General features: G+C 46.9%; 1 protein-coding gene and 2 non-coding genes across 3 annotated transcripts; all 3 read right to left on the bottom strand.

Moving 5' to 3' along the window:
- Positions 1-7591: 7591 nt before the first annotated feature.
- On the bottom strand, positions 7592-14178 carry LOC105468763 (ribosomal protein S3). Its single transcript, XM_011719096.2, has 7 exons — positions 14039-14178; positions 12745-12875; positions 11821-11914; positions 11128-11222; positions 9371-9558; positions 8713-8909; positions 7592-7670 (listed from the first exon to the last, which is right to left on the bottom strand). Exons 1-6 carry the CDS (start codon positions 14066-14068, stop codon positions 8716-8718), a joined length of 732 nt encoding a protein of 243 aa, XP_011717398.1. The 5' UTR covers positions 14069-14178; the 3' UTR covers positions 7592-7670; positions 8713-8715.
- LOC112424477 (small nucleolar RNA SNORD15) lies at positions 9015-9160 on the bottom strand. The gene has a single exon (XR_003015229.1). It is a non-coding gene; the product is annotated as a small nucleolar RNA SNORD15 (small nucleolar RNA).
- On the bottom strand, positions 13028-13175 carry LOC112424478 (small nucleolar RNA SNORD15). The gene has a single exon (XR_003015230.2). It is a non-coding gene; the product is annotated as a small nucleolar RNA SNORD15 (small nucleolar RNA).
- Positions 14179-15762: the final 1584 nt, after the last annotated feature.

Raw genomic sequence — 15762 nt, 5'->3', positions numbered from 1 at the left:
CACCGTGCCCAGCTAAATTTTGTATTTTTAGTAGAGATGGGGTTTCACCATGTTGGCCAGGCTGTTTTCGAACTTCTGGCCTCTACTGATCCACCAGCCTAGGCCTCTCAAAGTGCTGGTGTGAGCCACCACACTCCGCCATAGCTGGGCTCTTAGCTGTTATAACGTCTCCAAACAGAGGTAATATACTAGATGATAAACACTAGAGAAGAAACACAGAAACACGTATTAATAGTTACATCTCCTTTAATTCCCACAACAGCCCTATGAGATAACTGAGGATCAGAAAGGTCCAAGGTCACCCACTCAATGAATCAGTGCTGGTGCCAGAATTTGATCCCAGGTCTCTGATTGCAATGCTCAGCTTCTCCCCACATCTCAAGTCTCCTTAGTAAAAGCACTGCAGAGGAAGGTGTTCCCACTCGCCTCACCACCACAGCAGCACTGAGATACTCATAGCCTTTGCTTCATTTCCCAGGTAACGGTGTGGAGCATGGCTGACTGGAGGTGGTGAGCTGGGTGGGGTCTGTGGCTGAAATTTCTTGGACCTCCCCTTGGGGGTGAGGTCACAGATGCAGGTAGCAGGCTCCAGAGTATCACATTACGCTGTGGGCTTCAGCAGCCTTGCCAGCCCAGATTCTGTCTGGGAGTGGACCCCCAAAAAACCCTTTATCCACTGTCCTCTCACATACATTGTGCTTCTCCTGGTTCTCTACGCTAACGGTGGTGGTTCCATCCCTGACTCTGGCTCACCCTTTGGGTATGTCCCCAAGAGCTCACATTACTAGCAGGTGTTCTCTTTGACTGATGGGCAAGCTCATCAGTTAAGCAGCTCCCAGCTCCCAGTCTGTCACCAGCTGCCAGGAAACCTCAAGACTAGAGCCTAACTCCTCAGAGCCTGACAGTAGCCTTTTTTTTTTTTTTTTTTTGAGACGGCCATCTCAGCTCACTGCAAGCTCCATCTCCTGGCTTCACACCATTCTCCTGCTTCAGCCTCTGGAGTAGCTGGGACTACAGGTGCCCACCACCACACCCGGCTAATTTTTTGTATTTTTAGTAGAGAAAGGGTTTCACCCTGTCAGCCAGGATGGTCTCGATTTCCTGACCTCGTGATCCGCCCACCTCGGCCTCCTGAAGTGCTGGGATTACAGACGTGAGCCACCGCGCCTAGCCAACAGTAACCTTTGATGAGAAGTCAATGAAAGGCGTCAGCCCTTGTCTCCATGTTGCCAATAGCCATATTTCTACCAGTGGGTTTCAAGGACAATTTCACAATGCCACAAAGCATCAACACCTTACCTAGTTGGGGGAGAAGTGCATGGAGTAAGGCACTGGGCTGGGCCTCATTTCCACTGTAGAAGCCAAAGCTATCTTTTTCAACAGCTGGGTCAGACACCAGGCTTGGCCAATCAGATGCTCTCACCCACAACTTTAAACCTCACAGTGACACAAAGAAAAAGGGACAGGTGAAAAATCATTCACTGGGAGAGTCTGGTGATGACATCCTAGACCAGACTGCTTTTCAGTCATAACCTTGGCTGTGTTCCCTGATGTCAGCCTCCCTAGATCTCATTTCAGAGCTGAGTTTTCCAGGCTTCTCATAGATTCTGAGTTACCTGAGATCCTTCCAATAAAGTTCTGTGCTGCTTGTTAGCCAGTTTCTCCTTTTGCTTGCAGATACAATACCTAACGTGCTGTGGACAGCATCCAGCTCAGAGGGTTCTTGCCTCCAATGTGGCAGTCTTCTCTAAAATCCTGTTGTGATGAGGTTACCCTGAGGGGGCAGGCCTCTTTCTAAAATGGCTTCTGAACAAATTGTGCATTAAGCTGCCAGTATTGTCATACTTAAGGTAATAGCATCTGGGAAAAGATAAAAATACACACACACTCAGTTGTGTATACATGGAGTGTCTCTCTTTAAGAATATACAAGAAAGGCCGGGCGCGGTGGCTCACGCCTGTTAATTCCAGCACTTTACAGCACTTTGGAAGGCCGATGGGCAGATCACAAGGTCAGGAGATTGAGACCATCCTGGCTAATATGGTGAAACCCCATCTCTACTAAAAATACAAAAAATTAGCCAGGCCTGGTGGCGGGCACCTGCAGTCCCAGCTACTCAGGAGGCTGAGGCAGAATGGTGTGAAGCCGGGAGGCGGAGCCTACGGTGAGCTGAGATCACACCACTACACTCCTGCCTGGGTGACAGAGGGAGACTCCGTCTCAAAAAAATATATACAAGAAACAGTGGAGAGCACCTCTGCAGAGGGTGAGCTCAGCAGTGGGAGAGGGGTTCTTTTCTGTACTCTAGAATTTTTACCATGTTTATGAATAGACTAACTTGTTTTAAAATATTATTTGGAACACATGTAATTTTCACAAGTTAAAATAAAAACAGGATGGGCATGGTGGCTCATGCCTGTAATCCCAGCACTCTGAGAGGCTGAGGCGGGCGGATCACTTGAGGCCAGAAGTTCAAGACCAGCCTGGCTAACATGGTGAAACCCCATCTCTACAAAAAATTACAAAAACTAACTGGGTATGGTGGCGTGTGCCTCATACAGCCTCTTGAGGCTGAGGCACAAGAATCACTTGCCTGGGAGGCAGAGGTTGCAGTGAGCTGAGATCACGCCACTGCACTCCAGCCTGGGCAATAGCGTGAGACTCTGTCTCAGGAAAAATAAAATAAAAATAAAAACACATAGACTAGTGTCATCTTTATTTCACTGGTAATCAGATTTTATATCTGAAGCCCTGACAGAAAGAAAATGACTCTCGAGCTTTCCTGTGACCCCTGGCCCTCAGCCTTGGCTCCTTTGGTCTGAGCCTCCTACTCTCCTGCAGAGAACATCCAATTACTTTGGGATCACTGATGGGGTGGAGGATGGGAGAGCTGGCAGTGTGATGGGTGGTGGCAGGAGTCCCTGAGGGCAGTATGTACCCCCATCTGCATGTTCAATGCCTCTTCTTGCCCTCTTCTTCCAAACCCTATTTTCAACTGGAAAGGAACAGAGGGAAGTAGTGATAGCCTTGGCTTGAAGAACATTCAGGAGAGCTATAAGTAAGCAAATCTCTCCTCATTCATCAAGCCCCAACTGTGGAAGTAGGAAAGATGGAGTTGCAGAGAGGTCCAGCCAGGAAAGGCAATAGAGTCCATGACAAGAGCCAAGCCAGTGCCACAATACCTCCTTAAAGGCCCTATCTCCAAATAGTCGTGCTGGAGGTTAGGGCTTCAACATCACAATTTGGGGGGACATAAATCAGGCCATAACAGCAAAAGCCAGATCAGGGAAGACTTCACAAAGGCAAATTTCAACTGAGTTCTACTGGAGTCAGTCACAAGGGTGCAAGCAGTGTAAACAGCCAGGTACACGGCCGGGCGCAGTGGCTCAAGCCTGTAATCCCAGCACTTTGGGAGGCCGAGACAAGCGGATCACGAGGTCAGGAGATCGAGACCATCCTGTCTAACACGGTGAAACCCCGTCTCTACTAAAAAATACAAAAAACTAGCCAGGCGTGGTGGCGGGCGCCTGTAGTCCCAGCTACTCGGGAGGCTGAGGCAGGAGAATGGCGTGAACCCGGGAGGCGGAGCTTGCAGTGAGCCGAGATCCGGCCACTGCACTCTAGCCTGGGTGGCATAGCGAGACTCCGTCTCAAAAAAAAAAAAAAAACAGCCAGGTACAAAAGCACAGAGGAAAAGGTGAGTCCTTGTTTGGCCTTTCCTTCAAGGGTGCTGTAGATGGGCTTCACCTGGATATTTAACTGGAAGCCTTTTGCAGCCCTGAGGGTGGGGCCATGACCACTACTGCAGCAGGATTCTCTCTACTTTCACTACTTGCTACTTGTATCTACAGATTACAAGCTAAGATCTCTGGCTGTGTTCAGCACCACCTAAGGCTGAATGGTTGTTCCTACAGGACACTGACAATGTCAGACTGCTTCACCAAGAGCCACAAGGCCTTTAAGAATTACCTCAGAGGTCTTCCCACCTTCTCCAATAGCAGCTAAGTTCAGGGAACCACTAAACTCCTCTACTGAACAGCACTCCTGTGGCTGAGGCAGGAGAATTGCTTGAACCCAGGAGAGAGGTTGCAGTAAGCTGAGATCGCACCACTGCACTCCAGCCTAGGCAAGAGTGAGACTCCGTCTTAAAAAAAAAAAAAAAAAAAAAAAAAAAAGAAGATATACCAAGTTTTGTTTTGTTTTTGAGAGAGTCTTACTCTGTCCTCCAAGCTGGAGGATCTTGGCTCACTGCGACCTCTGCCTCCTGAGTTCAAGCATAATGTGTAGTGGCACAATCTCGGCTCACTGCAACCTCAGCCTCACAAGTAGCTGCGATTACAGATGCCCGCCACCACGCCTGGCCAATTTTTGTATTTTTAGTAGAGATGGGGTTTCACCATGTTGGCCAGGCTGGTCTCAAACTCCTGGATTACAGGCATGAGCCACCACGCCCGGCCAAGACGTATTAAGTTTTAAAAATACAGGCCAGGCGCGGTGGCTCACGCCTGTAATCCCAGCACTTTGGAGGAGGCCGAGACAGATCACGAGGTCAGGATATCGAGACCACCCTGGCTAACACAGTGAAACTCTGTCTTTACTAAAAATACAAAAAAATTAGCCAGGCGTGGTGGCGGGCGCCTGTAGTCCCAGCTACTCCGGAGTCTGAGGCAGGAGAATGGCGTGAATCGGGAGGCGGAGCTTGTAGTGAGCTGAGCTCACGCCGCTGCACTCCAGCCTGGGTGATAGAACAAGACTCAAAAATAAAATAAAAATACTTGCTAGTACTTTTTATTATACTGTCTAGGGAGGCAATTACTTTAAAAATCAAGGTAAATGCCAAGCACAGAGGCTCATACCTGTATTCCCAGCACTTTGGGAGGCCAAGGCAGGCAGATCACTCGAGGTCAAGAGTTTGAAACCAGACTGGGCAACATGGTGAAACCCCATCTCTACTAAAAAAATATAAATTAGCCAGAGGTGGTGGCACGTGCCTATAGTCCCAGCTACCTGGGAGGTTGAAGTGGGAGGATGGCTTGAGCTCAGGAGGTAGTTTGCAGTGAAACTGTGCCACTGCCACTGCACTCCAGCCTGGGCAATAGAGCCAGACCCTGTCTCAATATTCTAGTTACCAAGTGCTCACCTGAGCTCTACGTTTGTCTTATGTCATTTTCTGAAAAAGATGTAAAAGACTAGGCTGGGTACAGTGGCCACTGTATTGGCCATCATGCCTGGCCAATTTTGTATTTTTAGTAGAGGCGGGGGTTTCTCACCATGTTGGCCAGGCTGGTCTCGAACTCCTGACCTCAAGTGATCCGCCTCCCAAAGTACTGGGATTACTGGCCTGGAACTTCTGGGCTCAAGTGATCCACCTGCCGTGGCCTCCCAAAGTGCTGGGATTACAGGTGTGAGTCACCACAGCCAGACACATTTTGGTATTTTTAAATGGTTACACAGGGGTGTTCACTTTGATAATTCAGTAATCTATACACTAATAATCTTCATATTTTTGTCACAATTTTTATTTCTAAGCTGTTACTCCTACTGCACGTTGCCTTTATCACAGCACCACCTAGTGGTAATTAACAGCACTTTCTCCTAAATAATTCAGTAATCTATATGCTAATAATCTACATACTTTTCTGTCACAATTCATTACGTTTCTTTCTTTCTCCTTAAGCTATTACTCTTACTGCACATTTCCTTTGTTAACAGCAACACCTAGTGGGAATTAACAGCACTACCTTCTCCTACCGGCTGAACTTCCAAGTGGACTCAAGAAAACTCATGAGGAATTTAAAAGATCACCTAATCTAAAGTACAGGGCAGTACAGTCTTAACCTGTTTCCAGTACTTAATGATTTGCAGATGTTCAAATAAGTTCAACTGGCTGTGCAGTGGCTCATGCCTATAATTCCAGCACTCTGGAAGGCCGAGGTGCTTGGCCTCACTTGAGGTGAGTTGAGACCAGTCTGGCCAGTATGGGGAAACCCCATCTCTACTAAAAATACAAAAATTAGCTGGACATGGTGACGGGTGCCTGTAATCCCAGCTAGTCGGGAGGCTGAGGCTGGAGAATCACTTGAACCTGGGAGGCAGAGGTTGCAGTAAGCTGATACAGCACCATTGCATTCCAGCCTGGTAGATGAGAAAAACTCCACCTCAAAAAAAAAAAAAAAGACAGGAATCTGTAGAACCATCAAAGTCTCTTTCAACAAGGTGAGGGAGGGGCAGCACATCTGCAAGATGAAGTTCTGGAGATTGATGCAGAATAAGAATATACAGCAGTCTTCCTGCAGTACCAATGATTGGTTCCATGACCCCCTTCAAATACCAAAATCTCCAGATGCTCAAATTCCTTATACAAAATGGTAGAGTATTTACACCTAAGATAACCTAGGCACATCCTTAAGACTTTAAATCTTCACTGGATTACTTTTAATATCTAATGTACGTGCTACAGACAGCTGTTACACTGCAGTGTACAAGAAAGTGACAACATAAGAAAATATTTTGAAAACAAGTCTACACGTTCAGTAGACACAACCATCCTTTGATTATTTTTGATCCAAAGTTGGTTGAATCCAGATGCAAAACCCTTGGACAGAGGGCTATCACTATAGAAGTGTACACTTAAAATTGTTAAGATGACCCATTTATGAGTCAGAAAGGGAAGTGGGCAGATAACTTGTGAGTGTGCGCCCTACATAATTACCTCAAATATTAAGCCCTTACCATGTGCAGCTCAGTCTAATTGAGAAGACAACCAAATAATCACAGCATCTGCTGAGCAGTCTATGGAGCCAGGGTTATCTCACCCGCCAGGCTGCATCACCAGGAAGCAGCCACCAGATTTGGCCTTCCAGGACTATAATAGCTGTCCCTGGAATTCCCCTCTGTGATCAACCAGACTGTGATTTATCATCAGTCTTGTATGATTTTCAAGCCAACCTGTCCCTCACTAGTTTTGCCTGAGAAAATAGTGCCCAATTTCTTGTAAAATACAGACACTGGCAGAAAATACTTCAAAATACTGACAGATAAAATCAGAGACAATTTAAATGTTCTTTACAGGTCTCTAGAACATAATGGCCTGTAGTACCAATGACTGGTTCCATGATCCCCTAAGAGAACACAACTTAGGAATGTGGATTCTAATGATAGCTTTATACTGCTTAGGCAAATTTACTTCTGAATCTTAAGTTCAGTGGCACAAGCAAATTTCCTTTACACTTTAGAGAGGTTGATTAACGAGTACATATGTAAAGAATACTTAGAGCACAGCATGACACAAAATATAATGACCATTTATGTTCACTTTCTATATGCAACGTGGATCGCCTTATGCATAGGAAAAACTCAAATACAGCCCTCTTCTAAACCTATAACCCTGAACTACAGGACAACGAATCAAGGTGCTGCCTTGCTTGCTATCAGTCTTCACTATCACACAAAGATCTCTCTCTGGTTAGCTCTGCTTGGGTCTTACAGTTCTGGCCCTTGCAAATACTTCAAGTATGGTACCAAGAAAATATGTAATGCTCCAGAGGCCAACGTGCCCCTCAGTCTGAATACTAAACAGTCTATTCAGGCCTTGTGTCTTTGTACCAGATTTTATTAAAGATCTTTACAGAGCAACATCCAGACTCCAGAATACAGCTGCCAAGGAGACCCTGAAACCAAATAAAGCACAAAAGTAAGAAATTTTACCAGAGTTATTAAGTTCCTTATTTACCAAATGGATACACACTCCCATTGAGGGTTTGCAGCAACATTAACAAAATATATAAGGGTTTGTCCTTTTTTATATATAAAAAAAAATACAAGGCGGCCGGGCGTGGTGGCTCAAGCCTGTAATCCCAGCACTTTGGGAGGCCGAGACGGGCGGATCACGAGGTGAGGAGCTCGAGACCATCCTGGCTAACACAGTGAAACCCCGTCTCTACTAAAAAATACAAAAAATTAGCCGGGCGAGGTGGCGGGCACCTGTAGTCCCAGCTGCTCGGGAGGCTGAGGCAGGAGAATGGCGTAAACCCGGGAGGCGGAGCTTGCAGTGAGCTGAGATCCAGCCACTGCACTCCAGCCCCTGCGACACAGCGAGACTCCGTCTCAAAAAAAAAAAAAAAAAAATACAAGGCACCTAGAGACACAACACCTATAAACAAAAAAACCCCAGGTGTTGACCATAGCTGCTGAGCACAGTGGTTCACCTGAGGTCAGGAGTTCGAGACCAGCCTGGCCAACATGGTGAAACCCTGTCTCTACTAAAAATACAAAAATTAGCTGGGCTTGGTGGCAGATGCCTATAATTCCAGCTACTCGGGAGGCTGAGACAGGAGAATTGCTTGAACCCGGGAGGCAGAGGTTGCAGTGAGCCAATATCGTGCCACTGCACTTTAGCCTGGGTGACAGAACAAGACTATGTCTCAAAAAAAAAAAAAAAATCTTGAGCAAATAAGGGAAGATAAGGGAAAACTATTTCATTTCATACACACGAGTGAAAGCAGGAACTTCTGAAAATAAAGGCAAACACCTGTCCCAATGGAACTGAGGGTTAAATAGACCCCAGGTTTCAACTTGTATTCTCCCACATAAAGTAAATAAATGCAATTTTTATTCACCAAATGCTTACCAGAATGTGGGATACAAGTATTAACAGAAAGACTAGGAAGGACCCTATTCTGCCCCAAGAGGCTCCTGCCCCTGCAGACATACCTGTTATGCTGTGGGGACTGGCTGGGGCATGGCAGGCGGCTCTGGCTTCCCACCCTTCTGTTCTGAGATGGGAGTGGTAGGCAGTATTTCATCTTTGGGTTCCACGATGCTCACATGGTCAGGCAGGGGCTTCTTAGGGCCAATCTTACCAGTTGGGTCCCAGGGCAGCATGATCTTCACCTTGATGCCCAGCACACCTAGAGGACACCACAGTTGTTAGCACACAGCTGGGATCTCACCGGCCCCCATCACACAACACCAAAGAGAGCAAGCAGTTTACTCAAGCACTCCTGGGTCTGGTCCCTTCTCAGACAAATGCCTCTAAATCAATCAATGAATAGGACACTTCTGCAGAAGGAACTCACGCACAGCACCACAGAACATGGTACTGACAAGGACCAAGAGCAGGAGGTGACCTTTCTGACTCGTCATCATGTCATCACTGAAGGGTACACAGATGGCTAAAAAAGACAAACCAACTCTTGGATCTGACAGGTCTCAGCAATTTGATTCTTACAGATCAATGTGGTAATCGATATACCAAGGAATATGAACATACCCAGCTGCTTCCATGATAAACTCCCCCAAATTTTTAGATGTCTGTGGAAAACCAAATCTATCCACAAATGCCCTTTGACAAGCACTCTCAGCTGCTCACCCTGTCTGAGCAACACATGGCGCACAGCAGTGTCAACGTAGTAGTTAACAGGGTCTCCACTGTGGATCATCAGGCCATCCACAAACTTCATGGATTTAGCCCTCTGTCCTCGGAGTTTCCCAGACACCACGACCTCGCAGCCTTTGGCCCCGCTCTCCATGATGAACCGCAGCACACCATAGCAGGCCCTTTAGAAGAAAAGAAGAAATCTACTTGTGTTATTATCAAGGACCTCCACCAAGTTTAAAAAACAAAACAAAAACTTAGTATTCAATGTTCCTTTAATAGAGAATAAATTTGACCAGAATCTGGCCCCAATGATACCAATTCTCTTCCACACCTATCACACGGAATCTTAGGGTAATATTCATCAAGTATGTCAAGCTCCTAAACATGTACTTTCCAACTCTGGCTGCATACTGGAATCACCTCGGAAGGCTAAAATAAAAAACAAAAGAAACCCTGATGTCTAGGCCCTACTCTAAGCCAATTAAATGGGCAAAGTACAGGCACATGTATTTAAAAATGCTCCCTGGGTGATTCTCACGTATAATCAAAATTGAGAACCACATTTTTAAACTCCAATTACCCACTTTGTGGTCCCTTGTAATACTCTGCAACCTCCGAAGTCTCATTCACTAGGAAAGCTAACCCACCTAGGATCCTGGCTACCTTGCTATTAGAATGCTGATAAAACATTTTAAAATATGCCCTACCCCCCAACTCATTCAGTAGTTTACACTCTGCGAGATACTAACTGGAGAGCTAGCCACCTCCAGGCCCTTTCACATTATCTTACTTAATATTCCACAACTAAGAGGTGGTATGATGGTCCACCTTAGAAGATAGTAGATCCCAGGCTCAGAAGTACATTAACTTGCTTCAATGTGTGCAACTAGCATGTTGGAGGGGTTACTAAGACAGACTGCTGAGTCACACATCCAGTTTCCTATTTGGTGGGTCTAGGACTGGCACTAATCTTCTGAGAACCATTGTTCTAAGCGCCTAGCGGGCACTCGAACCAGGTAAGCAGTCTTTTCTAGGTCCTTACCTACGGCCTTGTCTACACTACCCATCCCTACCAGTCAACCTTCCTACAGCACAGTTTTCCTATCATTCCTCTAGGCAAGGCATTTCAATGCCTTTACATACAGTCAAACTGCACAAAGAACTTCCTGTTGAAATCTTACCAGTACACCCTCACATTACTATCTGCATGCAACTCAGAGGTTAAGTGTCTAGATTTTAAGCTCTCTCACATCAGGTCTATCTTATCTCTTCAGAGTACCATTTTAAGAGTGAACACATTAAGTAGATCTAAATGATTCCTACTGAAGTTTCATGGTATCCCACAAGTACTAAGGCACTTCTACCTAGGGATACATAACACACACCCAGTAACAGGCCTAATTATTCTTCATTGCCCACCGCACTCCCCGACAGGGCTCTTTGTAAAGCCTCCTCGAGAAGACCAACAGGAGTTGGTCCCCTCCTTGGACAGTTCTATTTGTGTTGAACTCCCAAAGCACCCAGAACACTTCTCCATTACAGTACTGACCACCCTTTATGGTTCTCGCTGCTTTCATAGTCTTGCTAGTCTGCCAATTCAGTGAGGGCATGGTTTAGTATCTTACTATAATCCTGGGAGACTAGCAGATCCTGTCACTTTATAACAGTTCATCTGCTAATCAACAAACAGGAGACATATATTTTGATACACACAAAAGGTCATGACCATTAGGTCTCAGGACACTTACCTCCGCACAGCAAGCCCTCCTAGGAGTTTGTAACGCAGAGACTCTGCCTGGGCAATGGCACACAGACCTCTAGTGGCCACCTTTTCAGCATAAAGCTTTAAAGGAAGGAAGGGACATCCTGTTACCATCACCACTGTTTTCAACTGAAAGTTGAAAATTTGGCATGTCACACAAGCATCACTTTCTAGACCAAGCTTGCCCAACCCAGAGGCCGCATGCTGCCCAGGAGATGGCTTTGATTGTGGCCCAACAAAAATTGAACATCGTGATTTTTTGCACTACCAGTAGTGTGGCCCAAGATAATTCTTCCAACGTGGCCTACAGAGGCCAAAAGACTGCACAACACCATCACAAACAGCATATAATTTCAGTATCCCTCAATTCCTAAAGCACTTCTACCACCTACACACAGTGCAGGTTCCTTGCCCTCCCACCCTGGCTCCTTTGGCCATACCAAGTACACCAATGGGGATAGTCAATCCATCATATGCATCATTTCTATACCCAAGTTGAATGTAAAATCCTTTAACTATCAGCCATTAGCAGAACAGGCTTACAAAGTTAAGCCCATTATTCATTAAGAGAATTTCAACAAAGTTGTATCAGTCCATTTGTAATGAACAAAGTCTCCCAGTTTTTAGAAGTTATCATTCTGAAGAGCCATTATCTCTGGCATACGCCAGAATCACTCACCTCTACACTGCCCTCTGGAAAGCCAAACCTCTTCTGAACTACAGCAGTCAGTTCCCGAATCCGCCGGCCCTTCTCACCAAGAACATTCTGTGTTCTGGGCGGGGAAAAAGTGACAATTCATGACTCTCACAAATGCTAGATTTAACTTTAAATCTTGCATATATATGTGGTAGCAAAATCTCTGCCACAAAGCATATAATTTTCATTGACAAAAACTAAAGTTAAATTTTCAAAATGCAGCTTTTTTTGAGACAGGGTCTCTCTCTGTCACCCAGGCTGGATCACACCAATGGCTCACTGCAGCCTGGACCTCTTGGGCTCAAGCCATCGCCTGCTTCAGCCTCTGGAATAGCTGGGACCACAGGTATGCACCACCACACCCTTATCTTTTTTAGAGAGGGGGTTTCCGCATGTTGCCCAGGCTGGTCTTGAACTCCTGAGCTCAAGCGATCCTATGCCTGGCCTTAAAATCCAGCTTTTAAGAAGCAATTACATTCACTAAGCCCAGACTCACTGGCTGTCTATCCCCTTAAGTTCAGAAAGGACAAACCAGCCAGGCGCGGTGGCTCACGTCTGTAATCCCAGCACTTCAGGAGGCCGAGGTGGGCGGATCACGAGGTCAGGAAATCCAGACCATCCTGGCTGACAGGGTGAAACCCTTTCTCTACTAAAAATACAAAAAATTAGCCGGGCATGGTGGTTGGCCCCTGTAGTCCCAGCTACTCAGGAGGCTGAGGCAGGAGAATGGCAGGAAGCTGGGAGGCGGAGCTTGCAGTGAGCAGAGATCTCACCACTGCACTCCAGCCTTGGGGACAGAGCAAGACTCTGTCTCACAAAAAAAAAAAAAAAAAAAAAAAAAAAAAGGAATAAACCAACTTAGCATTTACAACAATTATAGCTGATGGCCAGTCAAGTGAGTTTTACCTGGTGGCTAAGATAATGATTTCTGTCCTGGTTGGTGTAACTCGCACCTCAACTCCAGAGTAGCCATCTTCAGCCAGCTCCCGAGTAAGAAACTCATTCAGTTCAGCTTTGAAGATGCCATCAGCGACAAACTAATCCAAAAAAAGCGAAGTTCAAAATTAGGACATCGGTGTAGGCTCACTTTCGCCTGAGCCAGTGTCTTATTAGTCAATGCATCCCTCCCCAAAACTAAATACCTCCAACCAATGGTTCCAAACCCTTGTTCCAACAGGAGTGCAGCAACCCTTCTCAGACAAATGCCTCTAGGTCATCTTTAGGAAGTTACTTCAACCAGGGCCCTTTAAACTGTGCCACAGAATGCAGCACAGAGTAAGCAACCTGGGCGAAGGCAACACCCCCAAGTCAGACTCGTCATCATCTCTTCATCGAAGGGTTTAAAACAGTTCCACATGCAAAACAAGAAACTGCTCTAAAATAGCCTATTTACACTTCACTCAGCACAGCAAAGACACTGTACTTGTCACTGTGAAGGAACAGAATAGATAGTGGACTTAACATACGCTCTCTCACTTGCAGACACAACCTGGACCGTCTAAAGAATCCCAGCCATGTTATCTGGCCTTACGGTACCTGTGGTTTTAACTGTAAACAGAGCTGGAAAATCCTAACTCACAAGAGTTGTGGATTTAATTTTAACATCGAAGTGTAGGTATACGAAATGACAACCTGTCTATTTTTAAAGCTAATGATTTTTACACAGTTCTTTCCCATGGAATAACAAAGCGTTAAATCCGAGGCAGCTTCCTCCCGGGGTCCTCAGACGGAGCAAGCAATCGTCAGTAACCCTTCATGTTGAGGTCGTGGGACCAGCAGACTGTACCCAGACTCGACCAGAAAGAAGACAAGTATACATTGCTGCCTCCCCTTCCCAAAACCATGGGATAAAACATGAGGGAAATGACACACGCCCTCAAAATACCACGTTTGCTAATTCCATTGACCAAAAAATGCTCACAAACGCCTTCTCCGGGACAGAAGGGGCGCCTGGTCCCCATCTCTCTGCGCTTCACTCGGAACCAGAGAAAAACCTGTCTCTCCCTTACCCGGCCACACAGCGCCCGCCTGGCTCGGGCCTCTCACTCAATCCACCGCCATCCGCGGCCCGTGGGAATGCCAGGAGGCCTAAGCCGCTTCCCAGGGCAGGGCACGGAGCTGCAGGCCTCGCGGTGGCACCCGAGAAGCCCCTGACCCTCGCGGCGCAGTCGTTCCCCGAACCCAGTCCCCAGAGGCTCACCTTCCTCTTCTTGGAAATTTGCACGGCCATCTTGCCGCCGCGCTCCGCCGAAAGAAAAAGAAGTGGCCGGCGGGCGGAAGTGAGTATAAAGGGCGCGAGCGACGACGGAGGGCTGCGCTACGTGGACGCCTATGGGTGCTCATGGGAAATGTAGTTTTTACGTAAAGAAAGCGTCAAGGGAAGGAAGAGTGTAGGCAGGAACAGCAAAGGGGGTTCGACCAGCAGGACTGCTAGACTTCAGAGGATCTTAGAGTTCAATTCTCTTTTTTTTTTTTTTGAGACGGAGTCTTGCTCAGTCGCCCAGGCTGGAGTGCAGTGGCCGGATCTCAGCTCACTGCAAGCTCCGCCTCCCGGGTTTACGCCATTCTCCTGCCTCAGCCTTCGGAGTAGCTGGGACTACAGGCGCCCGCCACCTCGCCCGGCTAGTTTTTTGTATTTTTTAATAGAGACAGGGTTTCACCGTGTTAGCCAGGATGGTCTCGATTTCCCGACCTCGTCGTCCGCTTGTCTCGGCCTCCCAAAGTGCTGGGATTACAGGCTTGAGCCACCGCGCCCGGCCGCGAGTTCAATTCTCATAGTTTAAAAACAAGCAATGCGAGGTGCAGAGGTGGAAATTACAGGTATAAGTTCACACAGCAACAGAGTTTAACCAGCGTGGAACTCTGGCCCCTACACTTTCAGGGTGGACATTGTAATGAAAATCTGCTGAAATCCCTCAGTGAAATTCATTTAAGACTCCTCTTTGGGAGGCCAAGGCGGGCGGATTACTTGAGGTCAGGAGTTAAAGACCAGCCTGGCGAACATGGTGAAACCCCGTCTCTACTAAAAATAGAAAAAGTAGCTGGGCGTGGTGGCAGGCACCTGTAATCCCAGCTACTCAGGAGGCTGAGGTGGGAGGATTGCTTGGACCCGGGAGGTGGAGGTTGCAGTGGGCGGAGATCCCACCACTGCACTCTAGCCTGGGCGACAGAGTGAGGCTCTGTCTCAAAAAAAAAAAAAAAAAAAAAAAGAATGTCCCCCAGTCTGTGCCCATTTCCTCCATTCCAAATGATAATAAAACCTGATATTTACTAAGTGTCCTAGGGACTGTGTTCTGTGCCCTTTATGTTGTTTTCATTTACTCCACCTTACTTTCATCAAGTCCATTACAATTTGGAACAGAAGTCCCAGAGAGTGGCTCGTGTGCCCGCCCGCCCTCCCTCTCTTCCTTCCTTCCTTCCTTCCCTCCTTCCTTCCTTCCCTCCTTCCTTCCCTCCTTCCCTCCTTTCTCTCTCTTTCTCTCCTTTCTTTCTTTTCTCTCCCGTTGCCCAAGCTGGAGCGCAGTAGTACGATCTCAGCTCCCTGCAACCTTCACCTCCCAGGTTCAAGCGATTCTTCTGCCTTGGCCTCCTGAGTAGCTGGGATTACAGGTGCACACCACCAAACCCGGCTAATTTTTGTATTTTTAGTAGAAATGAAGTTTCACCACGTTGGCCAGGCTGGTCTTGAACTCCTGACCTCAAGTGATCCACCTGCCTCACCCTCCCAGAGTGCTGGGATTACAGGCATGAGCCAATGCGCCCGGCCTTCTTTTTCAATTAAAAAAAAATTCTAGCCTGCAGTGGCTCAGGCTTGTAATCCCAGCACTTTGGGAGGCCAAGGCAAGTGGATTGCTTGAGGCCAGAAGTTTGAAACCAACCTGGGCAACAGAATGAGACACTCTCATCTCTACAAAAAGTGAAAAA

Source organism: Macaca nemestrina, chromosome 12 (genome assembly GCF_043159975.1).
Source record: "Macaca nemestrina isolate mMacNem1 chromosome 12, mMacNem.hap1, whole genome shotgun sequence".
In the NCBI taxonomy this organism is placed as follows: Eukaryota; Metazoa; Chordata; class Mammalia; order Primates; family Cercopithecidae; genus Macaca; species Macaca nemestrina.
The sequence above is the reverse complement of the archived record's forward strand: the minus strand, read 5'-3'. Positions and strand labels throughout refer to the sequence as shown.

Excerpts from the sequence above, each read along its gene's own strand:
- LOC105468763 (XM_011719096.2), bottom strand. The coding sequence starts at position 14,068 with ATGGCCGTGCAAATTTCCAAGAAGAGGAAG. Across the intron at positions 12,876-14,038 it reads AAATTTCCAAGAAGAGGAAG|TTTGTCGCTGATGGCATCTT; the intron begins GTGAGCCTCTGG and ends TTTTTGGATTAG. Across the intron at positions 11,915-12,744 it reads ATCATTATCTTAGCCACCAG|AACACAGAATGTTCTTGGTG; the intron begins GTAAAACTCACT and ends TTCCCCGCCCAG.